This window comes from Tursiops truncatus, chromosome 2 (assembly GCF_011762595.2).
Source record: "Tursiops truncatus isolate mTurTru1 chromosome 2, mTurTru1.mat.Y, whole genome shotgun sequence".
Taxonomy (NCBI): Eukaryota; Metazoa; Chordata; class Mammalia; order Artiodactyla; family Delphinidae; genus Tursiops; species Tursiops truncatus.
In genome coordinates this window covers 119,141,126-119,163,003 of record NC_047035.1, presented here as the reverse complement: position 1 = coordinate 119,163,003, position 21,878 = coordinate 119,141,126, and the positions used below count along the sequence as shown (strand labels likewise).

At 45.3% G+C, this 21,878-nt stretch overlaps 1 protein-coding gene across 6 annotated transcripts in view; it reads right to left on the bottom strand.

Annotated features, from left to right (window-relative positions):
* Window positions 1–21,878, bottom strand: part of TBC1D2B (TBC1 domain family member 2B) — an 87,497-nt gene that overhangs the window by 63,980 nt on the left and 1,639 nt on the right. For 4 of the 6 annotated variants that reach the window (XM_019950534.3, XM_073801316.1, XM_019950518.3 and 1 more), the window contains exon 2: window positions 2,986–3,139. In XM_019950534.3, the coding sequence (XP_019806093.1) occupies window positions 2,986–3,139 (154 nt within the window). Of the gene's footprint in view, window positions 1–2,985; window positions 3,140–7,960; window positions 7,982–21,878 lie in introns of those variants that run through there. The other 2 variants (XM_033852053.2, XM_019950527.3) reach the window with 2 other exon arrangements.

Genomic DNA, 21,878 nt, shown 5'->3' with positions numbered 1-21,878 from the left:
AATGCCTGGAGTGAAAGACTGAATGAACAATGTCCATTTTACGGATAAAGAAACTGAGGCTCAAAAAGAGAGGTATGCTCAAGACATCACAGCAAGGGTCAGCAAACTTCTTCTTAAAGGCCCAGACAGTAGTAGATATTTTAGACTGGTGAGCCAAATGGTCTCTGTGACAACTATTCAACTCTACCACTGGTGTGCAAAAGCGGCCACAGACAATGTGCAAATAAATGAGTGGTGCTTTATTCTGATAAAACTTCATTTCCACAGGCTGCAGTTTGCTACCCTTTACTAGAGAGAAAATGACTCACTCAGAGTCTGACAAATAGTAAATATCAGAGCCAAGACTCAAACCCAGGATCACAGGGATCCTTCCACCAGAGAGAGCTGCCTTCCAAGATACAACTGCCTGTCAAACGTTAATTCCCTGTATCTTTCCCCATGTTGAATTTCGGTGCTAGGAGGGTACTGATGGGTGACACCCATTAGACAACAAATGAAAATGTTACCAAAAACTGGGTAACAAGGAGAGGACAGTAGGAAAAGTTTTATTTTTTAATGTAAATCAGAGTAATAAAAACATTTGTCTTCAATCCTAGCTAGAGTTAGCATGATTTAGGATAAGCAGAGCAGATAATTACAAGCATGGCTTCAGAAACACGACAGAGCACCACCACATACCTTAACTCATTTTACCTTTTAACCAATTTTTATCTAAAATGATGATAAAAAAGGAGGGTGACGAAAATCTAGCCTTTTCTTCTTGTCTTCCCCCTTTAGACTTTCTGACTTCCTGAATAATTATAGTCTTGCAAATTGCCTGGTCATCCAAAGTTTCATCATTTGTTCTTAAAAGCTATATAAAAATCGGCAGAAGTTCAAAATTACAGTCGGTTCTGCACATAAAATATTCAAGATGACTTTTGTTCAAGATGACTTCAAGTAACTTTTGTTCACTACAATTGGTCAAGAAAATAGCAATTTTAAGAGCATTTAAGAGCATTCCACTGCTCTTAGGAGAGTCCAAAACCCCAAACCCAGAGGTCCAGGCCCCGCCCACCCTGGCCCTGGGTGTGCCTCCAGGCTCAGCTCACTGCTGGCACCCTCTGGCCACACCCTCCTTCCAGCTCCTGGAGGGCACTGCACTCCTCTCACCTGGCCTGACTCCGGGTCATCCTCAGATCTCAGAGAGTGAACCCACCCACCCCAAAGCTGTGCTCAACCCATTCATGGCGCTTGGTACCCTGTACCTTCCCTCTCATGTGATCTCACTTTTTCTTCACTCTGCTTGACTAGAAACTCTGTGAGGGGGGAGATCCAAGCCCATCGTGGGCATCTACTTGCTGAATGAATGAGTAAACACCAGAGGGTGCCAACTCCAAATTCCCAGGCCAGAGTCCCAAAACCAAATGCAGAGAACCAAATGCGGGCTGCAGGTGTTTTTGCCGGCTCCCTAGCCTCAGCACTTTGGCTTAAAAGAAGGAAGGATGCGTGTTATAAAGAGACCACAGGGCTTCACTCCTTTGGTCCTCCTCTCGGTCTAATGCCTGAGTCTCCCTTAGAGAGAAGTGCTTGGTGACCTCAGAAAGAAGGAACAGAGGCAAAGTTGAGTGTCGTCTGTGCCAAAGGCACTAGCTACCACCATGAATACTGCTGGTTTCCCTGCAGGGTTTCCAATCGTTCCAAGTGACTGATACTGAGTTATAGAGCTTCTTTTGATCAAAAGCACTATAATAGTGTTTTTTTAAATAACTAAGTCATCAATGAGCAGAAGTACAAACTAAACATAGTGAGGGTTTTGGCATCCTCTCAGCCAAACTGGAGGCATCCTCTCAGCTCCTGCTATCATTCGTGTTAGGACATCCATGAAAATGACCTGAGAACTCTCATAGCACAGCATAGGAAGAGGAGTGAAGTACACATAGTAATTTCTCACTGACCAGAGGGTTAACCTGCTGATTGGTAAAAACAAGGCTGGCAGGAAAACAGGGATTTGGAGGAAAAAAATAATTTAAGGAGTCCAAGAAGGCGTTTGTTTCCAAAACAAGTTGGCTGCACATGTGCCAATGCCACCGTTCATTTACAGGGAGCTTGACTGTAGCCTGTGTTCTCCTGAGCAAAGGTCCCGCAGGTGTTACAAAGCTTGGACCACACGTCTTTACAGGCATGAGAACTAGCCCATGCTGGCTAAATTCCAATATGCACTCCTTCAGTCCTTAAGAAATGCTGGTGTGATGGCCTGGCCTTTTCATGCCTTACTTCAAGGCCCAGGGGTCAGGTTTTTCTGGGCCTGCTCTTCTCCCTGTGTGAAGAGAGGGACCACAAATACAGCCCCACCTCAGCAGTCCCTGCAGGCGCCGGCTCGGGGTGGTCTGTGTATAACCATAGTCCTGTTCTTTCAGTTAACAAGGCTCAGCACCACCAGACAGTCATGAGGAGATCACAGGGTTCTAATTTTTGATATTCAAAGACAAAACCACATCATCTCCACACTGCAATCAGCCAGGGATTAGCATGAGTTATGGAAATACCACAGATCCAGGATAAAATGGAATTAGTGTCTGATAGTTAAAATCTTCCCAAGAAGCATCACTGAATCACATTGAGTGCTTTGAGAACACCTTGCCAGTGTGCACACATATCTGTGCACAGGGCTGTGGGTTTGGGTGCTTCACCTTCAGACAGGGTAGAGAGCGGGCTGGCGCTGGAGTCAGACTGGACTTCTGCACAACTCACGACCCACTGCTCTCAGCCGTACCATCTCTTTAGGATGCTTAGCACCAGCCTTGCCTTGCTCCTGAGGTTGTCATTGGGCTTGAATACAATTCTGTACATGGAAACAGAAGCCCTCAATAACTATAGGATACAGCCCATTTATAAGGGATCATCACCATTATTTTCATTCTCAATTCCTCTGCTAAGCTGACTTGCTACGTCAAACGGCAATACACAAAGCACTGACACAGGTGCCCTCCCTTTCTGACCTACCTGTGTTATCTCTGGCCACAAGACCCTTAGAAAAATCCCCTGGAGTCGGGGAGGTCCTGCTGTCCCACTTTACCATGTCGAGACTGTTGCAATATTCCCATCTCTTCTGCTGAAGCTCTTGTAACCAGTAGGTCATGAGTTGACGATTAGGGGCCTAAAAAGAAGGAAGGGGAAAAAGTGTTATGGCCACCAATAACATAGAGAGCTTAAAAAAATAATTATGTTTTGTGAGGACAGACTGGACACCTTGCCACATGAAAGGGAGAGGTAAGAACAGGTCAAAGAAATTTCAATTTCAAGATTAGTAACTTTTGGGGCTTCCCTGGTGGCGCAGCGGTTGAGAATCTGCCCGCCGATGCAGGGGACACGGGTTCGAGCCCCGGTCCGGGAAGATCCCACATGCCGCGGAGCAACTAGGCCCGTGAGCCACAACTACTGAGCCTGCGCGTCTGGAGCCTGTGCTCCGCAACAAGAGAGGCCGCGATAGTGACAGGCCTGCACACCGCGATGAAGAGTGGCCCCCGCTTGCCACAACTAGAGAAAGCCCTCGCACAGAAACGAATGCCCAACACAGCAAAAATAAATTAATTAATTAATAAACTCCTACCCCCAACATCTTCTTAAAAAAAAAAAAAAGATTAGTAACTTTTGTTCACTACAATTGGTCAAGAAAATAGCAATTTTAAAATAAAGAATTTAACCCTAATAATAAGAAATCTTTTTAAATTCTAAAATTACAGAATGATACAATATAACATTTTCCTCAAAAGGTTTTAGGAAGGCTTGATATCCCCAGTGCCCTTTCACTCTGAGCACCTATAAGTTAAGAAGTCAAATCTCACATGGGTATGGATAACATCCCTGCCAAATCAAATCAAATAATGGTATTTAGATCCTGTCAGCAACTGGGAGAGTGAGCAAAGAAAACTGCAGATTAAAAACTAGAGAGGACATCTATTACAATGGCTAAAATTTTTTAAAATTGATAATACCAAAGGCTGGAAAGGATCCAGAGCAACTGGAACTTTCATTCATTGCTGGCGGGAATGTAAAACGGTGCAGCTCTTTGGAAAACAGTTTGGCAGCTCCTTATAAACATACACTTACCAAGTGACCCAGCAACTCCACTCCTAGGTATTCAATGAAGAGGAATAAAAATATACATTCACACAAAAACCTGCATGCAAGTGTTCAGAGGCTTTATTCATAATCGTCAAAAAGTGAAAAGAAGCCAAATGTCCTTCATCTGGTGAACAGATAAACTGTGGCACATCTGTACCATGAAATACTGTTCAGCAATAAAAAGGAGCAAACGACTGATTCACACAACATGTGTGAAAGAAGCCCGTCCCAAAAGGCTACATACTGCACAATACCATTTATGTGACATTCTTAAAAAGGCAAAATTATAGGGACAGAAGACAAATCTGTGGTTTCCAGGGCTTGGGTGAAGGGAGTGACTGACTACAAAGGGGCAGCACAGTGGATTTTTGGGTAATCAACCTATTCTGCACCATGACTGTGGGGGTAGATACATGATTCTACGTATCTGTCCAAACTCAAAGAACTATATACCACAAAGAGTGAATTTCACTATAAACATTAAAAAAAAAAAATCAACCAAGATACAGAGGGAACCCAAAACAATGAACCTAGCTATAAACAAACAAACTAGATGGCAGGTGTGGGTCACAGGTCTCCAGGCTGCCCCCAAAAAGGAGTCCCAAGGAGAAGGATGCCACGGCATGATTATGGGAACCAGTGGATGTAAGGTGTACAGACATCAGACACAGTCAGCACCTATAAATTCTACCCCAGGGTCAGAGGCAATCTGGAAAACTGCTTTGTAGGCCCGACAGCAAGTGACAAGCCAGAGACCAAACCTCTACTGTCCACAAGCAACGTGCTCTTGCTACAACCTGGAGTCTTTTTAGTGACACTTGCAGGCACAGCCCTGGTAAGGAAAACCATTCACTACATGATCTCTGGGTATCTTACAGAAAAGCCCTCCAACTAACAGCCAAGCCATCATTTCATCCATACATTCAACCAACACTTACTATTAATATTTATCTACCAGGAACCTGGAATCAGGGCTTGTGAGAAAGATAGGAAAAATAAATCAGTAGTTTCAAGCGTGTGTTAAGTGCTATGACAGAGGTCAGAGTGGGTGAAGTGGGGCTGGTGTGAGAGTGCAGAGGAGATGGGTCAAGGGTCAGGTACTGAAAGCTTAGGAAAACTGCTACCTGTGGATTCAAAACGTTCACAGTATTGGCTTAATGTCTCTCTTCTCCAATAAACATAAACTCTGAGATGTCTCCATTTTTCTAACATCCAGCTCAGTGCCAGATACGTATTGGTTGAATAAATAAGTGAAGAAATGAATGAACAAGTAATCATAAAATGATGCAGGAGCTTGGTCTTAAAGGGGAAGCAGGTGGTAGCCAGAAGGACAAGACAAAAAAGAAGCTCCGGGCAGAGACAAGAGTATGTGCAAAGGCCCAGAGGCAAGAGAGCACAGGCAAGGGAGGCTGGCAGGGGGGTGGAGCTGGGATAAGCAGGGACCACGCCCAAAGGGACTCGAGTGCCTTCCTGGATTCTTGGCAGGGCAATGATGAGATTAGACAAAGTCACTGCTCTTGGAAATTGGGGGGTGGGGGGGCTGGGGCGGTGGGCGGGGGAAGCAGGGTTCAGGTAGAAGAGGAGATTTGCTCAGGCCCAGGAGCCCTAAAGCACAGCTGGGGGCTCAGCCTGGCTCCGAGGCTGGACAAGAGACCCCAGCACTCCCAGAGGAGGGGAGAGAGTGGCTGGAAGAGCAAGGGGCTGGGAGACAGCCAAATCAGAACCCAAAGCCCACCTAATCCCTCCTCCTCCCTCCTTTCACAGAGTCCATACTGAGCCCCTAGGCTCCCGACCCCCAGCTTAGGGGAAAGTGTGTGTTTTGACAGTGCGTGCATGTGTGTGCACATGTGTGCATGCATTCTGGTCCTCCCACCAGCTCCCCTGCCTGGCCCCCGTCCCCATCCCAGGGAGAAGACCATACTGTGTCAGATCCATCACTAACCTCTAGCTGTTTCCTGAAATGCAAACACCATGAGAAAGCTGCTTGTTACAATAAAGCCTTTTCCCTTTAAATCTCTGAGTATTAAATTCTGACTGAGGAACAGTTAGTAACTTCTTAATCATCTCTCACTAAATTCCTCGGGCAAAAAAACTTTTAGATCACATGCTCTCAATGTCTGACATATTATTCATGTTACAGAAATCTGGTCAATAAGGCAGGCAAAACTACCTCGAGACAATGATTAACTGGGGTTCATTTCCTTTAAAAACAAAAAAATCTAGCAACCACTAAAAGCACCTCAAATTCAATCCCCATGCAGCTGTGAAAGGCTGTTGGGGGCACATGGCTCCACGGCACGTGCTATGATCAAGGAGGTGGAAAAGCCCCCAGAGGCCCTTCCCTCAGGGAGCTGAGACCCATGAGACAGGGCAGGATTAAAAGTAGAACAGCACAATCAGCAGCGATCCACAAAACCTCCGTGTTTCCCATTTGATATCTTTTAAACAGAGACTGAACTGAGATTTGATCTTGTTCAGTCCTAATTAGATGTAGAATCACAAACTAGTCTCTTCATTGCCCCAGTCCTGGTTAGTCAGGTAAAGTTGGTCTAAATCTGCCCCATCCAAACACAGTAGCCGCTAGCCACACATGGCTCATGAGCACGTGAAACACGGCTACTACCACACGATGAAATATTATAGACACATTGGGTTAAACAAAATATATTTATTAAAATTAATTTCACCTGTTTAATGTGGGTATCTGAAAACTTGAAAGTATATAACTGGCGAGACTTCCCTGGTGGCGCAGTGGTTAAGAATCCTCCTGCCAGTGCAGGGGACACAGGTTTGAGCCCTGGTCCGGGAAGATCCCACATGCCACGGAGCAACTAAGCCTGCGAGCCACAACTACTGAGCCCACGTGCCACAATTACTGAGACTGCGTGCCACAACTACTGAAGCCCGTGCACCCTAGAGCCCGTGCTCTGCAACAAGAGAAGCTTGCGCACCGCAATGAAGAGTAGCCCCCGCTCACCGAAACTAGAGAAAGTCCACACGCAGCAACGAAGACCCAACGCAGCCAAAAATAAATAAATAAATTTATTTTTTTTAAAAAAGTACATAACTGATTCACACTGTCTTTATTGAACAGTGCTGGTCTAGATCATGACAGCAAACAAATTCCATTTTGAGAGCCAAGGTTGGTGGGAGATCTGGCTTGGTGGGAAACGGCCTTGGGGATGACCAAGGGCATGGGGTTCTTGAGAGTGTGGGGCAGCCAACACTATTCACCTCCCAAAGGACTTTATGACTCAAATAACTTTCTTCTTTTAACTAGGTACCTCCATATCTCCAACCACCCCATGCTCTGTTAATGTCCATGGAGATGCCAACATTATTTGGGGATCCCAAAGAATGGGTCTGGCTGGTCTGGCTGATGGCTCACAGTTTCAGTGTCTTCACTGCCCCCTCCCAAAGGAAGGCAAGGACCCTCGAGTGATCTGGCTTCACAGACAGCACCTCAAGGAGTCCATCACCAGGGCTCGCTCCACTGAGCTGCAGCCCAGCTGGTGACAAATGAGCCAGTCAGTGCTGAAGCTTATCACCACCACCAGCATAACCCGGAGAGAATCAATATCTGCCCCACTCTACCCCAAATCACCATTTTAAATGCTTTAGTCCCAAATTCTGAAAAGCCAGACAGACATTCCAATCATATTGGAAGCAGCAAAGACGAGGCAAAGTTTCACAGCTCAGTAGACAGTAAGAGCCGATGCCAGGCAGGCATCCAACAGGTCAGTGTCAGTATCTACTGTCTGAAGTCTCACTGGGACCATATCCTGAGTCTTCCATGACACCATTCTCTCCAACTCCTACTCATCCTTCAAAACCCAAATAAGGTTTCCCTGACCTGCATGCTCTTTCCATCCTCGGAATGGGGAACTCACAGCACCATGTAGCCCAGGACAGCTTCCCACGGCAGTGTGCTTCACTAGTCTAAGTTCCTTCAAGACAAAGGCAAAACCTGCTGACCTCAATACAGCCCAAGATGCGTAGCACAGTGACTGGAATGCAGTTAAGCATTCATATATCTGACTCATTCTTTCCTATGTTCAGCTACTGCTACTGCCTCAAAACTGCTAAAATTATAGTTCAAATATGGCACCAAATCCCAACATGAGAGACCACACCAAACATCTTGGAAAGCCATTCTGGTTGTCCCCTACACAGCTGCATGAATGTCCTGGGGAGCTGGGGGCAGACAGGACTGGGTGGGCACAGTCCTGATATGACAGACATCTGCTGCATTTAGGCACCATGACGTGAGGTGCCAGTTCAGAGAATGGAAACCAGGCCATGCCTCATCCAGCCTGAGGTGGAAATCAGTCCCTGAAAGCTGGCTGAGAAGAACCATGCGATACTCCAGCTGTTCCCACAAGCCTTTGCACCCAGACCTCTAGTAGCCCAAAACAGTCCACTCTTGGGGAGATGGGCCCCAGACACCTGTCCCTTCTCTTGGGCCCCAGGGACTTCCCTCTCTCCAACACCAGCTCTTTCCTTGGTGCTCAGAAAAGTCCCACAGTAAAGTTAATTCATCTCAACACACATTTATTTATTAAGGGCCCACTCTTGCAGGCAAGTGCATTACTGGGGATGGGGGCTGGAGCCACAATCTTGCAGCACACACAGAGAGTCAGGCCTCATCTCCTAACTACATTCTCACTATACCACCAACTGACCCAAGCACTCTTATTCCCCAGCCCTTTGGTAAAGAATCTCCATCTAAAAAGACTCAGCACATTTTAGAAGCTATAATAATGCTCATTTCCTTTAACCAAAAACTCCATTCCTGGGAATCTATCTAAAGTAATCCAAAAGAAGAAAAAGGAGGAACACCATATACATAGAAATGTTTGTTCATTCACTTGGCAAATATTTATTAAGAGCCTGACTTAGGCTAACGCAGCAGTCAACACTAGGGGTACAGAACTGGGTAAGACCTGGTCAATTTTCGGCTCTCAGACCCTCCCAGTGAGCAAACGTTTCCTTTATACCAGCAACAGACAGTTAGAAACATGTTCACAATTACAAACAAAACACAAAATGCATAGGTATACATTTAAGAAATCTGTATGCATTATAGAAACAAAAAAAAATCCAGCCAAAATTCTAAAAAGTTCTTCAAAGCATGGCAATGAAATTATAAAATTCATCTGAAGTTTAACCTTTGAGAATTCTGAAAAAGTAAATGAGGCATGAGGCTTTGCCCTACAAAATAAGTAAGCATATTATAAAGCCACAATAATTAAACCAGCACTCTACTACCAGAGGATCAAAATACAGGGCTAAATAGATATAAAATACTTACGTGGCATTTCAAATCAAATCAGTGGGAAAACTATTAATTATTAAACAATGACATTAGGACAACTGGCTAAAAATATGGAAAGAAATAAAAGTATTATGAATTACGACCTAGGTGTGAAACCTAGGTCACAATATAAAAGAAAATAAATTCAAAATTGATTCAAGATTTGAATGCAAGATAAAAACCATTTAAATTAGTAGAAGATGCCTATGTAAATTAAAACTAAGTTTCTGTCTCTTTCTGCATCTTGTAACAACAGTTGCGTAGATTTCTGCCAAATTTTAAAGGTACACAAGGGATGATCTGACTTTACATCCAACCGTCAGCATAGCAGCACTTCACACGGAAGGTCTGTGCAGAGATCTCCTGAACAGTTCACACTGAAGTACAATCAACGGCCACGACGAATGCCCTGTGACAACAAATGCCCTGTGCGTCCTGACTCTGTGGACAAGGAAAACCAAAGCTCTTTCAGGACTGAGCCCCAGATTGAAGGCTCAAAGGGCAGATCTTCAGACTGCAAGCCACAGAGCTGCTTCTCACACGGGCAACTCTAGGGGGCTGACTCCAGGCTGAGGAGGGGCAGGGAGGCACTGATTTTCACTGCATTGATTATTTACCCTAGCAACACGGAAAAAAGTCTCCGCTGTAACATTTCTGTTCTCTTGGAATGTAAAAGCCTGTCTAAACCCAAAAAGAAAGACAGCAGAGAAAAACATCTGGATGTGTGTCCAAAACCACCATACAAAATTAAAAGGCAAACTGAGAAAAAGAACAAACAAATTCTAAGTCACTAAACATAGTGTGGAGTTCCACAGCTTTGCAGAGGCACCTCACTCTGCCAGCACTTAAGGAGCTCCTGTTTGCCTGGGAGCTCCCATTCAGCTTTAAAAAAATAAACAAAAACAAAACCCAACAACATATTTTAGACTTTTATTTCAATAATAATAATAATCCATGTTTGCTGTGGAAAATCTGAAAAATCCAGAAAAACAAAGAAGAAAATAAAATGAATATAACCACATCCCCAGTAATAACTTCAATCAGCACTTTGGAGTACATCCTTTCAGATACTTTTCTATCCATAAATACATGTAGCAATTTTCTTTACAAAGATGGAATAAAATTATATAGACTATTTCATAATGTATACGTGCATATTAGTAATAATATTAGATACCATTAAGTAAACAATTACTATGTGCCAGACATTGTGCTAAACACTTTATACACGCTATCATTTAGAGCTCATAACAATCTCACAAGATAGTATCATCTACTTTCCCAAAGTATTACCTACTTGCACTCAGGAGCCTAACTGAGTTCAAATCCCAGCTCTGCCATTTGCTAGCTGTATTAGGCAAGTTACTTAATGTGTCTCGGACTTCTCATTGGCAAAATGTGAATAACAGGAACCTACTTCATGTGATGTTGTTATGAGGATTAAATGAGTTAATGCGTGTTAAGCTCAAAACAGTGCCTGGCACACTCGTTAGGCGTCAACCATCCATATTATCATGATCACCCAAGATCTCACAGCCAGTTGGCACATCAAAATTCAAACCTGGGTCTGTGTTCCCTGCTATTAATGGGAAGACGGAGAAGTGCACGTCCAAGACAAAATCCATCCCCTCAGCATGTCAGCAGGAATCAGAAGTTCCTCTATGGTCTTTCTCAGATACTGAAATGTTGGTGACCCCAACCAACAGCCAAGTTCAATTTAAAGTGTATTGGCTTCAAGAGCAAGGACAACTCCCACATCAGAGGCTGGTCTTTTTTTTTTTTTTTTTTTTTTTTTTGCGGTACGCAGGCCTCTCACTTTTGTGGCCTCTCCCGTCACGGAGCACAGGCTCCGGACGCGCAAGCCCAGCGGCCACGGCTCGTGGGCCCAGCCGCTCCGCGGCATGTGGGATCTTCCCGGACCGGGGCACGAACATGTCCCCTGCATTGGCAGGCGGACTCTCAACCACTGCGCCACCAGGGAAGCCCGAGGCTGGTCTTTTTGACAGTACAGAAGTTCCTCAGGACATCGAAGGGGGCTCAGCACAGCTTCACTGGGTTGGAGAGAGTATGACCATCAATCGGCTATAAGGTGCTCCCACTGGATGCTCTGAGCCACAATTCTTCTCTAAAGACATTTCTTTAAAAATAGACTGCAGTGAGCAATAATAAGACCACACATAAAAAATGTAGAGAAGAGAGGAACTGTCCTCCAGCATAATAGGATCACCAGGTCTCCAAGTCCAAAGAATCCCTTTGTCAGTCTCTCAGATTCCTGCTCCCTGACACTGCCCTGGTTCATCAACCTCAGGCCTCTGCAAGAGCGTCCTAACTGGTCTTGCTGTCCTCAGTCGCCCCTCCCCAAACCCTCTTCTTACACATAGCCACCTAAGCCATATTTATTCCATGCTTAAAACTCTCTGGTGGCTTCTAAGTGCTGGGCAATTTAGCATGGTCACCTGGCCTACACTGCCCCACACTCCACAGGACCATAGCCTTTTGCCCACACAACAGGCACACAGAAGCCAGCTCAGCTTCAACGACCCCTCCTCCTACTGTACTAATTAAACCCATTTGCAAATGCCTACTCACCCCTCAAGACCCAGTTCAAACACCCCATCTATGAGGCCATCCGACGTCCCTTACAGAACCAATCATGCTATATGGTGATGACAGAGCACTTCAGTCACCCACTTAGGGTGTGAACTCTGGGCTCCTCCCCAAAGTGTCAGTGCCTACCATGTTTATAAGTCAGAAGAACAGAATAACCAACGGTCACGAGACAGCCACGAGAAGAGAACAGAGATGGGCTAAGTTTGCACACGTCATAGAAAGCAATTTAAACTGCATGCATAGTTTGACTCAGTCATAACTTAAAAGGATGCAATGCCTGCTCATAATGAAGGAATTTTCGTTTCTTAAATCTAAAGAAGGATATCTGAGGGATTCCCTGGCAGTTCAGTGGTTAAGACTCGGTGCTTTCACTGCTGTAGCCTGGGTTCAATTCCTGGTCAGGGAACTAAGACACCACAAGTCCCAAGGCGTGGCCAAACAAAGAAAGAAAGAAGTATATCTGGATTCCCAAGGTAATTCTTCCATAAGCAATAAAAAGCACAGGAACATTGTAAACAGCCTGATAATACAAAACAAAACTCAGATGAAAAACAGACTACAACCCCATATCTGATAAATAACTTTAGGTTCCAAATATTCTTCTGAACATTTCAAAACCATGGGGCTGGAAACAGTCTCACGGGATCTGGCCCAGTACCAATGAAAAGAAAAGTAATTTTTCCTTGGGAAAGTTTTGAAATCTTCTGTTTCAGCCCAGTGACTGATGCTGAGAAGGGAAATAATACTGGATCTCCTGGCTCCTGGGAAAATGGAGTGCAATTGTACAGACCTCCATTCCTCTAACACGATAAGTTCTTATTTTTTTGTCTTTTTAAATGGCTACCCTGAAGTCAGCATTTGCACATAACTTATTTTGCAAAATAATTACATGAATTCTAATCTAAATCCTTTTCAAAGGCTGAGCAAGAACCCAGACCTCCCCCGCCACCACTTTCCCTGGACAGTTGGCAGTGGGGGGGCAGCCTCTCCTCGGGAAGGTGCCCCACGTCTCACCCATTCTGGGAGGTAGCGGTCTGAGGAGTGCTGCCATCTCTGATACTCAAGCATCTTCTTTTAAAAACCAAACACCTTGAGAGATCAGCCACTCCTTAAACCCATCTCTAACAATTTAATGAAGATTACAAACTAGGAGGAGACTACAAACAGAACAAAGACAAGCAAATGCGTGTTCTAGAAAAGAGGACAATAAAGATAACTGGGCTTGTGAGGGGCCTGGCCCAGACGACAGATTTCACCAAGGCGAGGGCAAGGACAAAGACACTCTCTGGGCCTGCTCTTCCCTGCAGGAAGTGTGGAAGCCTGTCAAAACGCTTTCTGTTTCAGAGGGAAGGGGAGCACGCGGCCTCCGAGTGACCACAGGGCTACATTCCTATGGCTGCCTATCAGCTCTGCCATTGCACAATAAGAGAGCGCCAGGGTTTTATGAGCTCAGGATAAATAAAAACTCCTGCAGCCACAGCCAGCAGACTGGTGGAGAGCCCCACGCCATCTCTGTCTGCGATGGTTTCCACACACCATGCAACACTGCAATGTTCTGGCTTGATGGTTTTTAACTTAAAAGTAGGACACAGGAATGACTGACTTAATATGAAGTTTTATGAACTGGGGTTTGGGAGGGGCAGATTCCCAGGCACCGCCCATCAGAGATTAGGAGGAACATGGGAGCCTGAACCAGAAATCTGCCTAACCTTTTAGTGAGTTTACAAGAGTGTTTGGGAAGCATGTTGATTTCTAACAGTCTTTTAAGATAGAGCTGGTACCTCCAGAAAGTGCCAGATGGTTCTCCTATATCAATCGGTTACTCCCCCCTCTCTGGGTGAAAAGCTGGGGGCTCTAAACGTCCTTATCAGCTGTCTGGTGGTGGTAATCATTAAAACTCACCCTCCCAGAATCACCCTAAGGATGGCAAGCGAACACTATCGCCCTCCAGGAGCTTCCTGAATGGCCCTGGAGGAACACTGAAATGTGGTGCTGTGCCAGTGACTGAGTGATCAGCTCAGGAGACAGAAACTTCAGGGCCATTGGGACTTCAGGGTCACAGGCCCCAAACCATTGCTCTGGAGCACAGAAACTCAGAATGCAAAGAAGGTAGCAGACATAAACCACAGAGTGTCAACCTAAGGATAAATGGCTCACACTTCACTGGTCTCCACCCACGCAGTTTAGTTATTTCTAGTCTGCTTAGAAAACCATCCTCAAATAGGGCCAGTCTTTACTTCACAGTCAAAGAGAGCAGTACTTCATGATCTGGCGGAGAGTGGTGTTTCTCAGAGAGGACCATAAAGGTCTGCAGCAGAAGGGTCGGCACAATGGATAAAGATGCAGATTCCTGAGGTCCACCCTGGCCTACCAACCGAACCAGAATCTCTAGGGGGGAACCCCACAACCTGCATGTTAACAGGATCCCAGGAGGCTCCTTCCCCACACCAATCTGAGAACCACAATTCTCAAGGAGATGCTTCCCTTTAAAGGACAGAAATGAAAGATAGCCTTATCATCATGTTACCTCTGGGATAGTATATGTGAGAGAGCTGTGTAAACTGTGACGCTTAAAAAGCTGGTTCACTTCTTTTTTAAAATTTATTTATTTAATTTATTTATTTTTGGCTGCGTTGGGTCTCCGTTGCTGCGTGCGGGCTTTTCTCTAGTTGTGGCAAGCGGGGGCTACTCTTCATTGTGGTACGTGGGCTTCTCATTGCGGTGGCTTCTCTTGTTGCAGAGCATAGGCTCTAGGCACATGGGCTTCAGCAGTTGTGGCTCACAGGCTCTAGAGCACAGGCTCAGTAGTTGTGGCGCACGGGCTTAGTTGCTCTGCGGCACACGGGATCTTCCAGGACCAGGGCTCGAACCCGTGTCCCCTGCACTGGCAGGCGGATTCTTAACCACTGCGCCACCAGGGAAGCCCCAAAACTGGTTCACTTCTGAAGCTAGAGGGCATGGCTTACAGAGCAGCAAGAGAAATCACACCAAGGGTCAGTTTTCCTCTGCACACCTCCAAAGAGAAGGCTCCTGAACAGGGATGTGCAGGTCTAGTCCCTGCCAGGGAAACACCACTAATGTCTATAATCAATCAACCCCCAGGGGAAGCTTATCATCTATACTGTTAATTTCCAATCTTCATGTGACTTGAACATCTTACATCTATGCTGCAGCACCGAAGAGGTAAATGTACAATTTCAGAATCTGTGTACAACAACTAAAAACAGAATAAGCCTAATTTCCTACTAAGGGAGTAGAATGGCAAATAGCATCAAACTGCTGGGTTTAAAATGGCTAAATATCACTCAGGTGTCTGGGGGAGGTTTTAGTGCCAGAGCTGCTGCTAACTAGCTGTGGGACTCTGTTTCTCACTCTATCACACAAGGGGCAGGGCGGGCTCATCTGAGGGTCTCGTCAGTTCTGACTCAGGGATAATGACCCTTGGAACAAAAACACCAAATGACTTCCTCCACCTCACAGAGCCACTTGATGACAATGCCCTAATGAAACCCCAGAACAGGACAGCTCCGAGAGGCCAGAGGCAACACCTGACTCCCGCTAGATGTCCATCACGGCCTTGCCCAACCAAGACTGTTACGTGAATGGCTGGCTGGCTGCATCAAATTTCCAAGCACAGTCTCCCCTGGACATCACAGAGCTGGAAAGGGAAACGAAAACTGGGCTCGCTGCCTAGAAATAATTCCTATAATCCAAGATCAACATCTCTGATAACACTGGCCTGTCCGCCTCCAGTCCACCGCCAGGCCTGCCAGGCCTGCCATCCGATGCCCAGACAAGTTCTCACCTGAGGGCAGACCGCTCAAAGGACGTCTGCTCTTTCCAGGACGGCTGGCCCTGGAAAGGGCCAGAGAGGAGGCCAAAGGATCTCAGCTCCTGAATGCCCCCTTCTCCCCCAGATTCCAGTTTTCCCACACAATCCGTCAGAAGAAGTTAAGCACTGGCCAAGCATGCAAACTCATGAAAAGATGCTGATTCCCATCAGACTGGGAACACTTCTTGTTGATCCAAAAGGAACTAAACCTTTGAACAGCTATACAATTATACCAAAACCTAACCAACTCCCCAGCCCATTTCTCCAGGGAGCTCTTCTTGGTGATCAGTCACACAGATCTCCCCAATTCCACAATGCCCATAGAAATTATTGTACAAACCACAGATTTCTGGCCGTGGGTGATATCCAAATCAGTACTTTACATTCAGGATTCCCTGCCTCCCTCTTTATTTACTATGGAAAGATGCCAGACCCCCCTCAGGATCAAAAAACTTGCAGACATTTGATATTTACTCCCAACTCTGAATACTACAGACAAAAATGGTTTCTCTCCAAAGTTTTTTCTCAAAGCTATCAGGTGCTAATCTATTTTTAAAGTCTTAACACTGTAGTTTCTGAAATGAATGGAAAACTTTCACTGCTGTATATGCAGAAAAAGCATAATGCTTACAACATGGTGGATGCTCAAAACTATTTGCTAAAGGAAGAAATGGACACTGCAAATCTCCTTCTGACTGTGCGACAAGGGCACACCACACACCCACCCCAAGAGGGCATGAGGGTATGAAGTATTCATTCGGCTACCCAGTATATACAGAGCATATAATCCGTGCCTGACACTCTGCTCAGCATTAAGGCTGAAGCGGTGAACCAGGGACAAAACTCTGCCCTCCGGGAGTTGGGCTCTAGTAGGACGCGGCATCAGATGCTCAAACACCAGAACAGGACTAGACCCATTTTAGGGAGCACCACCACCCTGAATCTGTCCATTCGGGGTTTCCTGTGCGGCTTGGTGAGCTACTGTTCATTGCGTGATCATGACACCTGCAGCCTCTCCGGGGACCACCTCGGCCTCCCGCCCCTGAAGGCCTCGCACATCCACGCACCCGGCACATTCACTTCACCGAGTTCCCAGGAAGAATATTTAGCAGGACGCTGGTTAGAAGCATCACTACTTTCTAATTCGCCATTCCATATTGCATTCACTCTGTGAAAGTGAACAAAATCCACTTAGGACTGGGCCTTCCAGGATGTAGCTAAACACCCACTCAAATGTCATTAAGACCCTACTACATAAATCTCTAAAAGAACTGAAAATTCCTAATCAAAACCCCTTCCACTCCACCAACCGGAGAGTCATTTCTACAATAACGGGGTTCTTTTCTTTCTTTGGAAGGAGGGTTATTATCTATATTTTGTTCTGCCCAGAGATGGGAAGGCTGATGATGGATGCAGGCACCTGAACAAGGAGAGCCGTCCACCCCTCAGAAGCCTCAGTGAAATGCGAGAGCTGTATTCACATCTCAACCCTGAATGCACGTGACCCCTCCCTCCATTTCTCAAGCAACGGTTTCCTCCAAAGGGGAAGGAAACTGGTAACACGCATATGAGCAAAGCAAGTGGGACATGAGAGAAGTCAGGGAAGGTGGCCATGAGGAATGCTTTGGGAAAGGCAGTCCCCGAGAGGGGTGGGGCAGGCTGTAGCCACACAGCCCCCGAGCCAGCAACCCCTGCTCAGAAACAATGGTGCTTAAGAGGCAATGGACCATGAGATCTTCAACTCTGCATTTATCAACTTTAAAACCTGTTTTCCAGTGGGTAACATATTAATATTTCAACTCTTAAAACATAAGACAAGACAATCCTCCAACATAATTAGATGAAAATACTGGATATAACCCAACCATCAGTTTGGGAGGAAAAAAAAAACGCCAACTATTTGTTAAGCCCTGCTGAAAATTCTTTGCTGATTCCTACACCTCGGGCCCCAAGGCCCTCCCCTCCACCCCAGCTGCCATCGGGCATTCCTTGAGTCCCCTACACACCTAAGGGGCTCCACTCCTGCCACTTCCTCTCCCTAGAACACTCTACTCCCCTCTCCATTTCTCCAGTCAACACCAATGTGCCCTTCATGCCTCAGCTCAAATGTCATTTCCTCAGGAAGTCTTCCCTAGCCCTCCTCCTTCCAATCTAAATTAGGACCCCCTATTATACATGCATCCCATCTCTTTCCTTTTAAACTTCACAGCACTGGTTGGTGTTCGTTTTGTTTTTATTAACGTCTGTCTCTGGGCTACACAGAAAGCTCCCCAAGGACAGGAACTGTGTTCACCTTGTTCAGTCTATACCCCCAGTGCCTAAGCACACAGAATGGGTAAGTGACAGAATGAATGAGAAGTGTCCAGGCCTTTCTAAAACACCAGAGCCAGTGAACTACAGCCTGAGGGCCTATCCAGCCTACTGCCTATTTTTACACAGCTACAAGCCAAGAAAGGTCTCTATGTTTTCAGATGGCTGAAAAAAAAAACCCAAAAGAACAGTATTTTGTGGCGTGTGAAAATTACATGAAATTCAAATTCCAGAATCCATAAACAAAAATTATGGGAACACAGCTACACTCATTCTACAGTTGTTTCTGTACTATAACAGCAGAGCAGAGTAGTCACAGAGAGGGCACTGATGGAAGACCTAAAATATTTACTACATGGCCTTTTACATAAAACATTCACCCACTGCTACAACAGTGTCCTCAGAGTCAAGACTGTGGGCATGAAATACAAGAGACCTGAAAATGAAGGACCGACGGTAATCCGTCTTTTGAACCCCTGATGCCTGTCATATTTACTGGGCATTCCTTGAATGGCAGGCACCTCCATGACACGTGGTGAGAACGTCATTTAATACATTTGAGAATTCTGGCTGATCACTTCTAAAGGGCTGGAGCTCACACCAAAACCAGCGCTTACTGGGTAATGACCTTCTACTCATTCGCTGAACAAACGTCTGCCTGGGCACCTACTTTGTGCAGGTGCTGTTCTGGGAGGGCAAGGATGCAAACAGCAGTGCTTAGAGCCTCATGAGCAGGAAACAGTGTGGAGGTCACACTACCATGAGGCCTGTGTGACAAGACAGTGGGAGACAGAAAGCCACGGCGACATCACACCTGTGAGACTATACCTGCCTTTAAGAAACTTACTCATTGGGAAGCTACGAAAAATCCATGGAAAGTCAGGTCTCGATAAAAGATTTAAATAACATTTCAAGACCCCTGAGCGGACGCCCCAGGGAAGAACAGCTTAGCAGAGCCATTTAGCCAAGAAGGCTGGTTCACCACATCTATTTTGTACTGCACACACTATGATTACCCAAGCTAGCAAATGTTTGTCATTAAGCTGAGAGCAGTTTCAACACCAGAGAATGTGCATCCTTCCCACAAAAGTGCGTTAAGAATAGGGATGCATGATTGTTCCGTTACGTGCGACTCAGAAACCAACATACACGTCCATTTGTGCACCATATGCCTTCAAGAAAGGGAGGAGAGGGAGTGGAGTGTATCTGCTGACAGTCTGATGATGCTCCTTGCTCCAGGGACCGTGGAGATCTGGCAGAGCAGGGTCATTCAAGCTTTACCCCCAGTCAGTCACATGCTCTCTCTTCCCTAAGTGCCAGCTCACTCCAGAACAGTCTCCTGTGCCTCAGATCCCGTGTAGCAGTTTCCAAATGTCTAGTAACAGGTACCATACATCCTGGTAAAGAATCGGTAGGTAAAAACGTTCCTGGTGCTTTCATTCTGCATGAAAAGGACGGAAATCAAATGCAGTAAGGGAAAAACCACTACATCTTATCTAATCCCAAACCACTGAAATCCAAAGCAAAAAAAAAAAAAAAAGGGAGACTTGTCAAAACTGATAATAGAATTAGACACTTGGCATTTTGGACACTCACTGTTCCCAGAGTCTCTACTAGCCAAGAGCATCTGAGTCTATCTTCAAGATCTCAGACAAATCACATCCCCTCTCCGGCCTCCATTCCCTCATCTGTAAAATAAGGTCCACATCCCTGAGTTTATGAATAGAAAAGCCTACCAAGAAATTCCAATATCAGCTTTCATTAAGACTCAAGCGGTAAAACATTTTGGAAAACTTCAACAAAACCACAGCTCCTCCAGAGAAGGCAGAAAGTCACTTTAAAATAAGAACCATATGATAATACAATAAGCAAATTGCTTATTTTTTTTTCTTTTTAACCCGTCAAAAGAAATGGTATCTATAAAATTATATATAACTAGCTGAACCTTGAGCAGGGTTTAATCCTCACTAACCTACAATCCCCCTTAGAAATCAGGGTCTGCCCTACCGCTGAGCAGCCCTAAAGGGAAGCATTAAAGCTTATGGGAGTCAGTTCTTAGATCTGAAAGGTGAAAAGGAAGATAAATTGCTAATTTCCACTTTTACCACCATAAAATTTTTACGCCCACAATTCAGAAGGAATTACTGTACAATAAAATTCATCCCTTTTGGAGCTTCCCTGGTGGAGCAGTGGTTAAGAATCCGCCTGCCAATGCAGGGGACACGGGTTCCAGCCCTGGTCTGGGAAGATCCCACATACCACGGAGCAACTAAGCCTATGCGCCACAACTACTGTGCCTGCGCTCTAGAGCCCACAAGCCACGACTACTGAGCCCACACACCACAACTACTGAAGCCCGCGCACCTAGAGCCCGTGCTCCGCGACAAGAGAAGCCACCACAATGAGAAGCCCGCGCACCGCAACAAAGAGTATCCCCCACTCGCCGCAACTAGAGAAAGCCCCCACGCAACAACGAAGACACAATGCAGCCAAAAATAAAATAAATTTTTTAGAAATTAAAAAATTTAAATTAAAATTTAAAAAATCCTTCTTAAAACACACCCCTACTCTGAAACCTTACATTTTGACTGTTCCCTTCCTTTGAAAAGGCTTGCCTGTGTTTCCATTTCCATTGTTTTTATAAAGCAAACCCTTTGTCTCAGGAATGCTGTCTTAATCTGTGACTAATTCAACTTTACATACCAAAATATTCCATAGTCAGTAACCTACATGAAAATCAATTTCTTTTTTTTTAAAGAAATATTCTGAACATACAAAAAGACAGATAGAATAATATAACAAACACCACCCAGGGCTAGAAATAAAACACTGCAAAGACACTAGAACCCCCCTGAGCACCCATTCCCACTCACGTTCCCCTCTCTTCCCAAGTGGGAACCACCATCCTGAATCCAGGGCTCATCACACCCACACAGCTCTCACACTCCCCATGCAGCATATGTGTTTGCATGATCTTCTTAGTCTTTACATGAATGGTACCTCTGTATGCAATCAATCTGTAACTTTGTTTTTCTTTCTCAATTTTATGTTTATGAGAGTCATCCATGTTGACACCTAGAGCTCTCATTCCTTTATGTTCACGGCTGCATAATATTCCATTATATGAATGTACTACCTAATTGGCCAAAGACACCACTTGTTGTTTCATATGGCTGCCATGTAGTGCCTACTCTGTGCCAGCTATTTTCCAGAATTCTCAAAACTAACCAATGAGGAAGGTAAGATTCCCATTAGACTGAAGAGGAAACTGGGACAGAGAGGTGGTATAGTTTGCTCAACACCTGTGAGTGGCAGATTCAGGCCGCAAGTTCAAGTCAATCCAAGTCTAAAGCCACACTCCTGACACTGCATCTTGCAGCCCCACTTAGGTAGATACCTCCATCATTCAAAAAATTTTAATGAAAAAACCTGATGGAGGGCTCCAAAGTCATTTGAGAAAATCTGAAACAGGATGCTCTATTTTCTGTTTTAACAAACAATTCCACAGGAAATTCAGCTGTACACAGGGACAGTCCATATATACAGTGAGGACAAGCCTTTCTTTGGCAAAAGTCCCTGTGTACTTGCTCAGATCACTCCCAAGTTTACACCAATGCTTTCTAAGTAAGCCCGAGTTGAACTGCAACTCTGCTTGGCTTCCTTTGGAGAAAAAGGCTGTCTGCACCCACTTAAAGAAAGGATGGA